Source organism: Anomaloglossus baeobatrachus, chromosome 4 (assembly GCF_048569485.1).
Source record: "Anomaloglossus baeobatrachus isolate aAnoBae1 chromosome 4, aAnoBae1.hap1, whole genome shotgun sequence".
NCBI lineage: Eukaryota > Metazoa > Chordata > Amphibia > Anura > Aromobatidae > Anomaloglossus > Anomaloglossus baeobatrachus.
The window spans coordinates 452,686,122-452,699,853 of record NC_134356.1 but is presented as its reverse complement, the minus strand read 5'-3'; the positions used below and the strand labels follow the sequence as shown (position 1 = coordinate 452,699,853).

Genomic DNA, 13,732 nt, shown 5'->3' with positions numbered 1-13,732 from the left:
GTTTGGGGACACTGGGGCCTGCTGCAGGCAGCAGCTGGAAAGTGGCCCAGAAGAAGCAAGAACCAGTCCTGGCCTCTGGCCCAAAAGCAAGTGTTTTGCACCATAGTCCCAGCAATCCTTTCCCTGTAGTGGAATGGAGGCGGCGGTGCAAAGTGCTGATCTAAGGCTGCGCTGCAGCAAGAAGGTAGTCCTTGCCACAGCCGTCCCTTCTACAAGGCAATCCTTCATATCTCAGCTGACAGATTTCGAAAGATTTAAAAAAACTTGATTGTTATATAAATATAGTATAAAAAAGATGATACCCTCAGAAATTAATTAAAGGGGTTGTCCTACATATAGAAAAGTGGAGGAATAAGCAAGGATAGTTGGAAAAAAATAAAAATAAAAAATTTGACTTACCCAATCAAACCCCCTTGATTCAGGACCAGAAGCGATGTATCATTTATCAGTCACCTGACCACTGAGGACCGTGATTGGCTACAGCAAGTGACTGGGATGGCGCATCATCTGATTTCTCTTGCTACTTATTGTTCAAATTACAGCGTAAATGACACATTTTTTTACTGGGTCCCAAAACAATTGTCCTCTTATTTTAATTTTAGATTGTGTAACAGGAAGCAGTAGTTTTGCTAATTGAAATGGCAGGTTCTAACATTAATAACATGAGCATGCATGAGAATTTGCAAAATGTATATGGATGCCAAAACATGAAAGAATGACAGATTTATTCACTTCTATGCAGCCAATAACCATCCACATTTTCGGACTTTGGGGTGAGACCGATCATGACTTGGTATGAAACCAATAATTTTTGGAGCTAATGTAAAGTAAATGTTGTTGAGAAGCAATAAAAGGGTTTTTCACAAAATTTTTAATAAAACTAGTTTGATCAAGAGGGGAGTTATAAAATGAAAAAATCTGTACTCGCTTTTCTGAGGAGCACCACTTCTCTACGGTCACAAATGTGTGCTCACGGGACTGCCGGAACGCACATCCAGCGGGGAGGGAGAAGGTTACATGACAGTGGCAGCCTTCTCATTATATCTAAGCCAAAATTCAGAAAACTGAAGCTGCTTGAAGCTGTTTCTTGACTTAGACGTAATAAGAAGGCTGCTGGTATTCAGCAATGCTGATTTACGTGAAACCCCCTGCCAGATGTAGATATGGGCAGTCCAGCAGGGCACACAGCTGCAAGATTGTAGGACATTGACAATGAAAACAGTTTTTATTTTATTTACACACCCCTACCTCAAACACCCCCGGACAAATATTTTTTTGTTAAAATGTAGTTAATTACCCCGTTCACTTTACATATCTGTATTTTACTTGAATTCACAAAACAAGAATATTTTGGGATATTTACAAGCCTAAGGTACGTGCCCACAATGAGTTTTATTTGCATTTTGACTGTGTATTTTGCTGTGTCAAAAACGCAGCATTTTACAGTACAGGCAAAGTAGATGGGATCAATAGAAATATGTCCACTGTGCTTCTTTTATATGCTGCATAAATTCACCTGCGGAGCGTTTTTCCAATCCGCAGCATATCAATTTCCCTTGCGAGTACTCGGAGTCTTCTGTGCTAAATTTCTCCATAGAGTTGCATTAGATGCGAAATTCCACAGGTAAAAAACACACACGCGTTTTTGATGTGTTTACAGGGCAGAAACTAATCAAAAACGCATGTAATCCGTACCTAACAATGTCAGCATCGGGAAGGTTTCAAAAACAGAACAGCTTTATTTAAAGGATGACACCAAATAGAGACAAAAAAACCAGAGTCAAAAACGCAGCACAAAAGTGCAATAAAAAACTGCAAGTACACAAAGCTGCACAGAAAAAAACTCAACTGATCGTGGCAATGTGATTTTATTGCACAATTCATGGAATAATTCAGGGGGAATGTAGTATTGATATGTTAATTAAACATTTTCTGTGGCTTCTCAGACAAATGGGAGTGGTGATATTGACAGACAATTTTGGTCATGTGGTCAATGACGTGCTGAGACAAACAGGCAAATAGCGGAAAAGGCAAGGGGCTATCTTCAAGAAAAGGACTGGCTTAGCTGTCTAAGCAAGGTACAGGCAACTGTGTCAGTCCTCTGTAAAGCTAAGTTCACATGCTTTAGAATAGATCCTGCTGAAATCTGTTAGTGAAAAAAGTTCTGCAAACACAACTTTTTTGTCCGTTGTTAAATAACTGATGTCTGCAGGATCCGTGTTTTTAACATTGAAGCCTATGGAGAACAGATTTGTTAACTGATTGCTATGTAGTCATCTGTTATTTTTGCATTTGTAAAGGATCCGTTTTTTCTAACATGATCCATTTCAAAAGGAAGATAAATAGCAATCCGTTAAGTAATCTATTCTCTATAGACTCCAATGTTAAAAAAAACCCAAAAAACAAAAAATGGATCCGGCAGACATTTTGCCAATGGATCTCTGCAGGATCCGTTCTAACAGATGGTTACAGAACATGGGAACTCAGTCTAATCCTGTCTGCAGAAACACTGCGTAATGGATGCAGTGTGTCTGCAGAATAGATGCCAATTTCATGTGCTCTGGATGCTGCCTCTCCCATAGACCGAGTGGGAGCAGCATCCAAAGTGCATGAAAGAAGTGACATGTTGCTTTTTTGAGCGCAGCGATTTGGATCAAAATTTCAGCATGCAAATCGCTGCGCTCTCAAACGCAACATGTGGATGGATTATGCACAATCTTCATAGGTTGTGCTGGGGATGCGTTTATGCTGCAGTGCAATACGCAGCGTAAACGCATGAAATTACGCAAGGTGTGCACACAGCCTAATACTTATGGAGCTCAAATGAAAAACATTAAACATTATTGGAGAGGTTATTTTTTTATTACCATGGATAACCCCTTTAAGTAACATTTTCTACATTTTTGATGTATAATTAGAAAAATGCTACATGAAACTGTGTTTTACTACTTTATCCTAAATATATTGACCTCTAAAAACTGAAACTGTGTTTTTACTACTTTATCCTAAATATAAAAAACCTCTAAAACTGGGTTTACCTTCAATAAATAATGAATTCTGTGCTTCCTTTCCAGGGCAGAATTTACAATCGAGCTCGTATTCTTGGGCGTGTGGTAATTGGTGCTGGTACCTCCGAAGCTGGCATCTCTCACTGGCAGAAGATGTGTAACAAAGCACCAGTGGAGTGTTCCCATTGGCATACACTACAGTCAGATGTGTTTTAACATGATTGTTGCCACCCTATGACATCTGGAATCAACTACCATTCCGATTATGTGCAATATTGTGAAGAAAGTGAAGTCAGTAGATTATATAGGAGTCTCAGTATACAAAAACAAAACAAAATTGAAAAATCACAATCTTATATATCACGGCATGTTTTACAATAGTTATTTTTTATTATGGGGTAACAAGATGTTACGTAAAATAATAATAATAATAATAATAATAATTTTATTCCTTTTATATAGTGCTATTAATTCCACAGCGCTTTACATACATTGGCAACACTGTCCCCATTGGGGCTCACAATCTAGAGTCCCTATCTGTATGTCTTTCGAGTGGGGGAGGAAACCGGAGTACCCGGATGAAACCCATGCAAACACGGGGAGAACATACAAACTCCTTGCAGATGTTGTCATTGGTGGGATTTGAAAATCTCAATGTAACACTCCTATAGGTATAAAAAATTCATATGAATAACTCCAGAAATAGTGCATACACACTTATATACAGTCATGAAGAAAACTAAGTGCACCCTGTTTGAATTATATGGTTTTACATACCAGTAAACAATAAAAAAAACTTCTGTTCCTTTGAAGATCTAAAATTTGGTAAATGCAACCCCAGCTGAACAACAATACATGAAAAATTACACCGTGTCATTATACACAATATTTAACTAAAACTAGGTCAACATGCAATAGTAGTGTGTGAAAAACTAAGTAGAACCTTATGGCATCTGTAGAAATTAAGAGGGAAAGAAGTAACCAAGAGTTGGTAATCAAACGTCCTTGATTAAATTGTTAATAAGCAAGTATGACCACTAGTGATGAGCAAGCGTGCTCGGCACTTTTTGTTACTCCATCGAGCAATGGGGTACTTGGTTACTCACGAACCTCAACCCAGTATCGCGGGTGCGCCGATGTTCGCCAAACTGCCAAATCATTGACTTGTATTGTACTCTTTACTCGAGATGAGCATTTTCAGAACGCCTGACCTGCTCCACTTGAGGATCGAGCATTTTAGTGCTCACCCATCTCTAGTGACCACTTCTATAAAAGCAGTACTATTTCAGCATGTATTAACATTGTCAAGGAGGAAACATATCAACATTGATCCTAGAGAAGCAATTGTTTCTTCTCATCAATCTTGAAAGAATTATAATACCATTTCCAAACAATTTGTTGGCCATAATTTCTGCAGTAAGAAAGATTATTCACAAGTGAAAAACATTCAAGACAATGTTCCCAAGACTGAACATCACAGCAAATTCACCCCAATGTCAGACTTTACAATGTTCAGAAAAATTGCAAAAATATCAAGAGCTACAGTTCAGACTCCAAAGGCCTCTACATGATAGATGCTCAAGTTCATGTTAGTACAATTAAAAAAAGACTGAATAACTATAGCTTGTTTGTAAGGGTTAACAGTTTTTTCAATTGCTTTGTATGGTTTTTGGAGGCTCAATGAAGATAAAACAGCAAAGTCTAGGATTACATCAATACCACTTGTATGTCTTTTTTTATGATTTGCCGCTTTTACACAATAAAAACAATTTCATAGAAAAAAATAATTGCTCTTACATCGCTATATTGTGAGAGCTGTAACTTTTTTATTTTTCTGCAGACAGAGCCGAGTGGGGACTTACGGTAATTTTTGCAGGACAAGATGATATTTCCAGCAATACCATTTTTATTTACATGCAATTTTTTATTGCATTTTATTATATTGTTTTACAGCGATGTGATGAAAAAGCATCATTTTTTGCCACGCTTTTTCTTTTACAGTGGTCACTGAAGGGGCTAAATAATGTGGCAGTTTTATAGAGCGTGTCATTCTGAATCTAATATGTGTAATTTTTTTTGTTTTTACATAAACAGATGTATTTATTGGCATAATAAATATATATATATATATATATATATATATATATATATATATACACACACAGACATATAAATAAAATGTTTTTATTTATTGATTTTTTTTTAATACTTTTACAATTTTTTAAAATCTTTTTTTAGATTTTTACCTAGTCCCTGGGACACCAGCTTTTCCTTCCCTGATCTCATGCTCTGCAATGCTTTTACATTGCAGGGCATTAGATCAGTGACTAGCACACATGCAGGAGGCGTGTCAAATTTTGTTCAAGGCAGGACCTCATGACGATTATTCGGCTTTGGTCGGCACAACGCGATTGCATAGCTGACACCAGCTGAATGTTTTGCAAGTGCCGCACATGAGCCGGCGCGATCGTACGGCTGTGCACGTACAGTTCTGATCAAAATAATAGCAGTGTGTTCAAAAACATGAGTTAAGCTCAAAATGTTTATAATAGTTTTTATTTCCATGCATTGGGAACATTGCACACTGTTTTCTAAATCAAAACATGCAGATAAATGTATAGTATGTTTAACTACTTTACAGAAAATATAAATAAATGAACATTGGGCTGTGCAACAAAATAGCAGTATCTGTATTTGTCTTTACATACTCAAAATCTGTCCTTTTTATTTAGGATTTAGCATTCCTGTGAATCACTAACCTAATATTTAGTAGTTGTATAACCACAGTTTGTCAGAAGTGCTTCACATCTATGTTGCAAAGAGTCAATTAACTTCTGGCACCTGACAACTCTTATTCCAGCCCAGGATGCTTTGACTACATCAACAATTTATTTGTATTTTGTGGCTTTGCCTCAGAAAAGGCATTTTTGATGTCACCTCACAAGTGTTGTATTGTATTAAGATCTGGGGATTGGGTTGGCCATTCCGTAACCTCAATTTTGTTGGACTAGAACCAAGATTTTGCTTGTTTACCGGTGTGTTTAGGCTTGTTGTCTTGTTGTAACACTCATTTCAAGGGCATTTCCTCTTCAGCGTAAGGCGACATGACCTCTTCAGATTTTTGGATATATGCAAACTGGTCCATGATCCCTGGTTTGCAGTAAATAGGTCTGGCACTATAGTAAGAGAAACATGTCCATATCATGATGCCTGCACCACCATGCTTCACTGTCTTCAGAGTGTCCTGTGGCTTGAATCAGAAGAACTGTCTTGGTCCCAAAAAGAACAATTTTACTTTCATCAGTCCAAAAATGTTTCTCCATTTCTCTTTAGGCCAATTGATGTATTCTTTGGCAAATTGTTTTCCGCTTCAGTACATGTCTTTTTTTTTAACAGTGGGACTTTGCGGGAATTTCATGCTAACAGATTAGCTTCATACAGGGGTCGTCTAATTTTTCAAATACACAGATTAAAAAACCTGCTGGTCACGAATGCGAAGTCTGTGGGTTTTCTAAGACTCTACTGTACCAACTGGTAAATTTTGACATGTGGTGATATAATTTATACCAAAAACGATGAATAATCTGGTTAGTCATATTGGACTGTTATTATTTTGAACACTACTGTAAGACGGTTTGGGGGAAAGCACTTCCCTTGGAGCCGTACATGTACAGCGGATGTCGTGAAGCTTTTGCATTTTGGCCTAGTTTTGTAAATAAATAATGACACGGTAAAATAGGTCTTGTTATTGCTCATCTGGTGTTGTATTTACTTAATTTGAAGACCAGATTTTTTTTTTTTATTATTTCCTCATACGTAAATATAAAGAAATGTATAGCGGATGAAATAAGTATTAAAAATGTCAACAATTTTCTTATTAAATATATTTCTAAAGGTGCTATTGACATGAATTTCTCACCAGATGTCAGTAATAACCCATTTAATCCACACAGGCAAAGAAATCAAACCATAGATATCCATAAATGTAGTGATGTGTAATAATGAGAAATTACACAGGAAAAAAGTATTGAATGCACTTACTGAAATTTATTTAATACTTTATACAGAAGATGTGTTGCTGATGACAGCTTCAAGATGCCTCCCGTATGAAGAAACTAGTCACATTCATTGCTCAGGTGTGATTTTCTCTCATTCTTCTACAAAAACAAATTCTGAAGGTTCAGTGGGCTCCTGAATTTTTGTTCCTTCCATAAATTTCCTATTGGACTCACGTAAGGTGATGGGCTGAGCCATTCTAGCAGCTTCATTTTCTTTCTGTGAAACCAATTGAGAGTTTCATTGGCTGTGTGTTTGGGATCATTGTCTTGCTGAAATGTCCACCCTCCTTTTATCTTCATCATCCTGGTAGATAGCAGCATATTTTTATCAAGAATGTCTCTACACAAGAAGATTGCCTGTGCCATATGATGAAAAAGTGCCCTATACTATGATGTTCCCACCTTCAAAATTAACTGTTAAAATGGTATTTTGGGGGCGATATGCATAGGTGTATTATGGTATCCAAAGAGTTGAATTTTGGTCTCATGTGACCAGACTATATTCTCACAGTATCTCACAGGCTTCTCTAAATATTGTTGAGCAAACTTTAAATGTTGTTGAACATAGTTTTTGTTCAGCAATGGAGTCTTGCATGGGGAGTGTGCATATAGGCCATGGAGGTTGACTGCATTACTTATTGCTTTCTTTAAAACAATTGTACCTGCTGATTCCAGGTCTTTCTATAGTTCTCCACAAGTAATCCTTGTCTTTTAGACAACTCTTCTGATACTTTTTTAACTCCTCTGTCGGAAATATTGCGGGGAGCACCTGGCTGTGGTTGGGGAAATGTTATTCTTTCCTCTTCCGGATTATAGCCGCAACAGTGCTCACTGGAAACTTCAGTAGTTTAAAAATTCTTCTGTAATCAATGCAATGCCAATGGATGGGTTGTTACTGACATCTGGTGAGAAATTCTTCTCAATAGATCCTTAAGAAATATATTTACTTAGAAAATTGATGACATGTTCAATACTTATTTCACCCTCTGCATCAAGGCACTTTGTAGTGTGATACAATAATATAATCTGAATGTTCAGTACTACCAAAGTAATATCTTCCTTGGGTAAATATGAAGTAAACTGAGTTTAAAAGATTTTAAAATGTACAAGTCAATAATGTTCTTCTTAAAGAGAGTCTGTCACCCCAAAATGCATTTTATACGAGCTATAGTGTGATATAGAGGACTTAGGCTCTATAAAAATCATACTAGCAATGTATGTATTTGTGTGCCTGAGAAAATCTTTTAATTCATATGCAAATTAGGGGGCTTCAGTGTACTATTGGCATGGCCAAAAGCTCAGTGCCCCTTTATGCACCCACCTCATTTAACTAACATGTTGTAGATTTCAACCATTTCTGGTTTACAGCACTTGTTTTCCAGAGCTGATGCTGTCTAAAGTCAGCTGGATTGTGTGTGTGTGTGTGTGTGTGTGTGTGTGTGTGTGTGTGTGTGTGTGTGCATGCGCACTCACACTGCCTGTACCCTGCCACGTGCACAGAGTCTGCTGACGCTCATACAATATCCAGGAGTGTTCTTCTTCATGGCTTCTCTTTGCTGATGCCACTTTTTATACTCTTGGGTGTATTAGTGCAGGGAGTACTATCAGCAGAAAGTTGCTAGAGAGGATAATATGCCTGGCCACTTGTGCATGCACGGCCGGGCATAACCTGTATCAGTGACCAGGAGCACACATGCCTGCTTACTTTAGGCACAGTATGCTCTGGGAAGTGAGAGCTGATATAAAGAAGCGGGAGTAGCCCCCAACATACAAAATTACGGGCATAAAGGTACACCAAACTCTTGACTAATCCAAGGGTACATCGAAGCCCCCTCATTTGCATACAAATGAAAAATTATTTTTCTCAGGTACTGAACCAGTGCAAGTATGATTTTTATAGTGGCTAAGTCCATTATGTCATGGCATAGATCATTTAAAATGCATCTTGGGGCTGACAAACTCCCTTTAATATATTTTATCTGATGGCAAAATCCTCAGTTTTCCTTTAAGATATGTTTATGCAGATTCGTTATGTAATGAATTTCCGGGTTACATTTTTAACAGATTTTCCAAATTCTCATCTACATGCGGTGAATGAAATCTGTAGGGTAAACTGAGCAGCACTGCAGATGACTGCCCAAACCTGTAAATTTATATTATGTATTTCTGCAACAAAATCTGCATCATCTAGTGCAGATTTCGCCTCTATGACTTTTGCCCTCTGGATTATACAGATTTCATCCTGCCACAAATTAACAATGTGGACGTACCTTGACACAGCCACAGAGTTAGGCCTAAGCTACACGGCGAGAAAAACGGTGTGAGTGGAGTGCGATAAAAAATCGCATTCCACTCAGATCAGTATTAGCCTGTGTCTCAGCACCCATGAGCGATTATTTTCTCAGCCCCAATCGTGCCGAGAAAACAATCGCAGCATCCTGCGATTGTAATGCGTTCATTGTTTCTCTCGCACCTATTCAAGTCAATGGGGCGAGAGAAAAATTGCACTGCACTCGCGGTACACTGGTATACCGCGAGTGCAGGGCGAGAATGGCAATAGCCAGCAACAGAGGAGAGAGGGAGAAAAATCCCTCCCCTCCTCCGTGCTGGCCCGCCCCTCCGCAGAGCCAACCCACCCCGAGCAGCTGAGGTCTGCTCGCAGGAACGGACCTCAGTCGCAGGGACACTCGCATGACACTCGGTTCTGCACTACTGCCAGCTGAGCCGAGTGTCATGGGAGGGGATCGCAGTAGATCCCTGTGTGGGCCCAGCCTAAAATACATATTTCCCCCTGTCTGCAGCTGCCACAAAAGGTGAGCTCATTGAAAACATAGCTATTTTACTTCTAAAAGTCAACATTATTAATCTAGATACACATGCAGCAAGTCCGTGCTAGTGCATAATTTGCAGAAGCCTATTCTTTACCTAAGTTAGGAAGTTTGCACAGTCCAGGACGCAAGTAATACAATAGAGGGCTCTGGACCTACTTATACTATTACTTTCCAGTACATATGGGGCACATATGTGTGATATCTATGAAATAATATGATTAAAATATAATAATGGACTTATTTATTGAAGCTGTATACAAGGTTGTCAGCATTTGATTGTGCAATTCACATTCATGAACTTAGCAATTCTAGTATTATCATAGACATTAGTTATTGTATGTCTTGTAAGTAATCTAACCTTTGAAATGAAGAAGTAAGAAAGAATCTTATGTGAATATGTGTGAATAAAAGTAACGAGAACAATGCATGTAATGTATCCACATATGGGTTTTCTGTCTATTTCACTGTGACCTATCAATCACTGCCAATGCGAGTTGCTTCACAGACAATCTATTAAATTTTATATTTCACATTAACCTTTTGTTTCTCTTTTTTGATATACAACATAGTAAAACATTAAAATTAATTTTCTAAATCTTTATTTCCTATTTTTATCTTGTATAAAGCCGCTTTACACGCTACAACATATCTAACGATGTGTCGGCGGGGTCACATCGTAAGTGAGGCACATCCGGCATCGTTAGTGGTGTTGTAGCGTGTGACAGCAACGTGCGACTGCGATTGAACGTAAAACCATTCATTGCAGACACGTCGTTCATTTCCTAAAAATTGCACGTCGGGTTGTTCAATGTTCCTGAGGCAGCACACATCGCAGTTTGTGACACCCCGGGAACGATGAACAGATCTTACCTGCGTCCCGCCGGCAACGCGGAAGGAAGGAGGTGGGCGGGATGTTTACGTCCCGCTCATCTCCGTCCCTCTGCTTCTATTGGCCGGCTGCCGCGTGACGTCGCTGTGACGCCAAACGTCCCTCCCACTCCAGGAAGTGGATGTTCGCCGCCCACATCGAGGTCGTATAGAAGGGTAAGTACGTGTGACAGCTTTTAATCTATTGTGCGACACGGTCAACAAATTGAACGTGCCGCACATACGATGGGGGCGTGTCACATCGCATATGATATCGTATGCTTAATTAAAAGGGTAAAGCAGGCTTAAGAGATTTACAACCAATTGCTCATTTAATGTTCATAGTCCTAAATCACAAGCTTTATAGATATTTTAGACCATATTCACATGTACAGTGGTCAAATGACTATTCGACATGTAGACAAAGACATGGACTGCACATCCAAAAATAATACTTTGATCTAACGCTGGTAGACAAATATGTATATGCCTGAACGTAAGGTTCTTGGTTTAACATTCTGATCAGACTGTATGAAGCTCACTGCCACGTCACGGAGAACCTCTGAGTGGTTCCCTAAGTTTTTGAAGCCTTAAAGGTGTGGTGCTGCATGCAAACAACCGCTGCAGCGACAGTGCACAAGCAGGGCAACACAACACCCATGCTGCAAGGCTCAGTCCCCATGACACTAGAGCACACTGGCCGGCACACAGTAGAAACACCCTGTGAAGGGAGCTGGACAACTCACCTTCCACAAGCTCCCAGACTGTGAACAGAGCAAAAAAGGCAGGACCCTTATTGCAGTCTACTGCTAATTAAAAACACCTGTGCCAAATGGGAGGAATGCTCATCCAAGTGAAACAAAAAAAAGAAGGAACAGCTCAAAGATTTACGGGATTATGACCTGTGCGGCGGCGGTGTCTCCCCCCACTTCTGCGCGGCATGGGAGGCAGAGCTTAATCAGGTGTTTCCTGGAAATCAATGGGAGCACTGTTTCCGCCTGACTCACAAATCCGTGGTCACCACAAGAATGCAGGAGATCAGTTAGAAAATACTTTCAAGGTGGTATAGGGTTCCGGCATCTCTTCATGCATGGTGTCCTGAGATACCGTGTTTTTCCAAAAATAAGACACTGTCTTATATTTTTTTTGCCCCTCAAAAAAGCACTAGGGCTTATTTTTGGAGGAGGTCTTATCCTTGGAGAAACACGGTTGGGGGTAAGTTTACCCCCCAAAAAAGCAGACCCCCCTACTTCCCAGGAGACTCATACTCACCAGACCAGGACGTCTGCGTAGTTCCAAGGTCCTCCTGTGATCTCCGGTCGGTGCAGCACGCCGTCCTACCCTGCTGCTAGCTGACACGCTGACACACACAGCAGATCGCAGGCACACACAGCAGATCACACACACAGCAGATCACTCACACTCTCTCACACACACACACACACACACACACACACACACAAACACACACCAGATCGCAGATATACACAGCAGATCGCAGGCACACACAGCAGATCGCAGGCACACACAGCCGATCACAGATACACACAGTCCATCACAGATACACACATCCGATCACAGGCATACACAGCCGATCACAGATACACACAGCCGATCACAGATACACAGCCAATCACAGATACACACAGCCGATCATAGATACACACAGCCGATCACAGATACACACAGCCGATCGCAGACACACACAGCTGATCGCAGACACACACAGCTGATCGCAGACACACACAGCTGATCGCAGACACACACAGCTGATCGCAGACACACACAGCCGATCGCAGAAAAACACAGCCGATCGCAGACACACACAGCCGATTGCAGACACACACAGCAGATCACACACAAACACATCACATCCAGCACTTACGGCAGCAGGGAATGAAGCAAGTCACGTGTCCGGCCGCAGGTCCTGTTCGTCGCGCTGCACTACACTGCCTCTCAGGATTCTCCCGGCGAGAAGAGCTCGGTGTCGCTGGATGAGGTAAGTGTGTATGCGATCCGATGTGTGTGCGATCCGATGTTTGTGTGTGTGATTTGATGTTTGTGTGTGATCCGATGTTTGTGTGTGCGATCTGATTATGTGTGCAATCTGACTATGTGTGCGATCCGATGTTTGTGTGGGAGATCTGGTCTGTGTGAGATCTGATTGTGTGTGTGTGTGTGTGTGAGAGCTGATGTGTGCGGGTGTGTGATCACTGCAGGTCCTGCCGCTCAGTGTCGGGTGAGTGTAATTGCCGGGTGCCGCTGTCTATAATGAAGTGTCCTGCAGTATCTGTATCTTTTTTAGCTACACGGACACTTCATTATTGATCCGCGACTAGGGCTTATTTTCGGGGGAGGGCTTATATTTAAGCCTTTCTCCGAAAATGCTGAAAATCCCTGCTAGGGCTTATTTTTGGGGGAGGTCTTATTTTTGGAAAAACATGGTACCTGACACCTGTTGGCGCTGTGGAGCACAAGGGGGCACCATGTCCCATATTTGGTGGTATTGCCCACGCTTGGCGGCTTTCTGGGAGAAGGTATTGGTGGCTATACAGGAGGAAATGGGGATTACAGTCTCTAAGTGTCTTAGGCAACCTTATTGTAAATGTTCAAAGTATCGAAATAGACCTATAAGAAATCAATTTGGGACCTCTCCTTCAGGCTGCCAATACAGTAATTCTGCGGCGATGGAAAGTACCTTCCAACCCCAACCCTAGAAGAGTGGGTGCTGGAGGTGAACGTGATACACCGCATGGAGATAGTGATGGCCCAGTCACGAGGACAGACTGCATAGATAGCCACTAAGTGGTTCCATTGGGAATCATTCCTCTCTGGTCCAAAGTTCCTTGCACTACAATAATCTCCTGGATAACTGAACCCTTGGCATGTATTATCTACAGAAGCCATATATTCCCTTCTTTTAGTTTACAGTCCAACGGACGACATACCAGACCCGGCCAGCAGGTCC

At 40.6% G+C, this 13,732-nt stretch overlaps 1 protein-coding gene across 1 annotated transcript in view; it reads left to right on the top strand.

Moving 5' to 3' along the window:
• LOC142303836 (synaptotagmin-4-like) overlaps positions 1–10,422 on the top strand; it is a 151,276-nt gene extending 140,854 nt beyond the window's left edge. Inside the window, exon 5 of the mRNA XM_075345617.1 lies at positions 3,075–10,422. Coding sequence (XP_075201732.1) covers positions 3,075–3,224 — 150 coding nt within the window. The 3' untranslated portion in view covers positions 3,225–10,422. The remainder of the gene's footprint in view (positions 1–3,074) is intronic.
• The last annotated feature ends 3,310 nt before the right edge of the window (positions 10,423–13,732 follow it).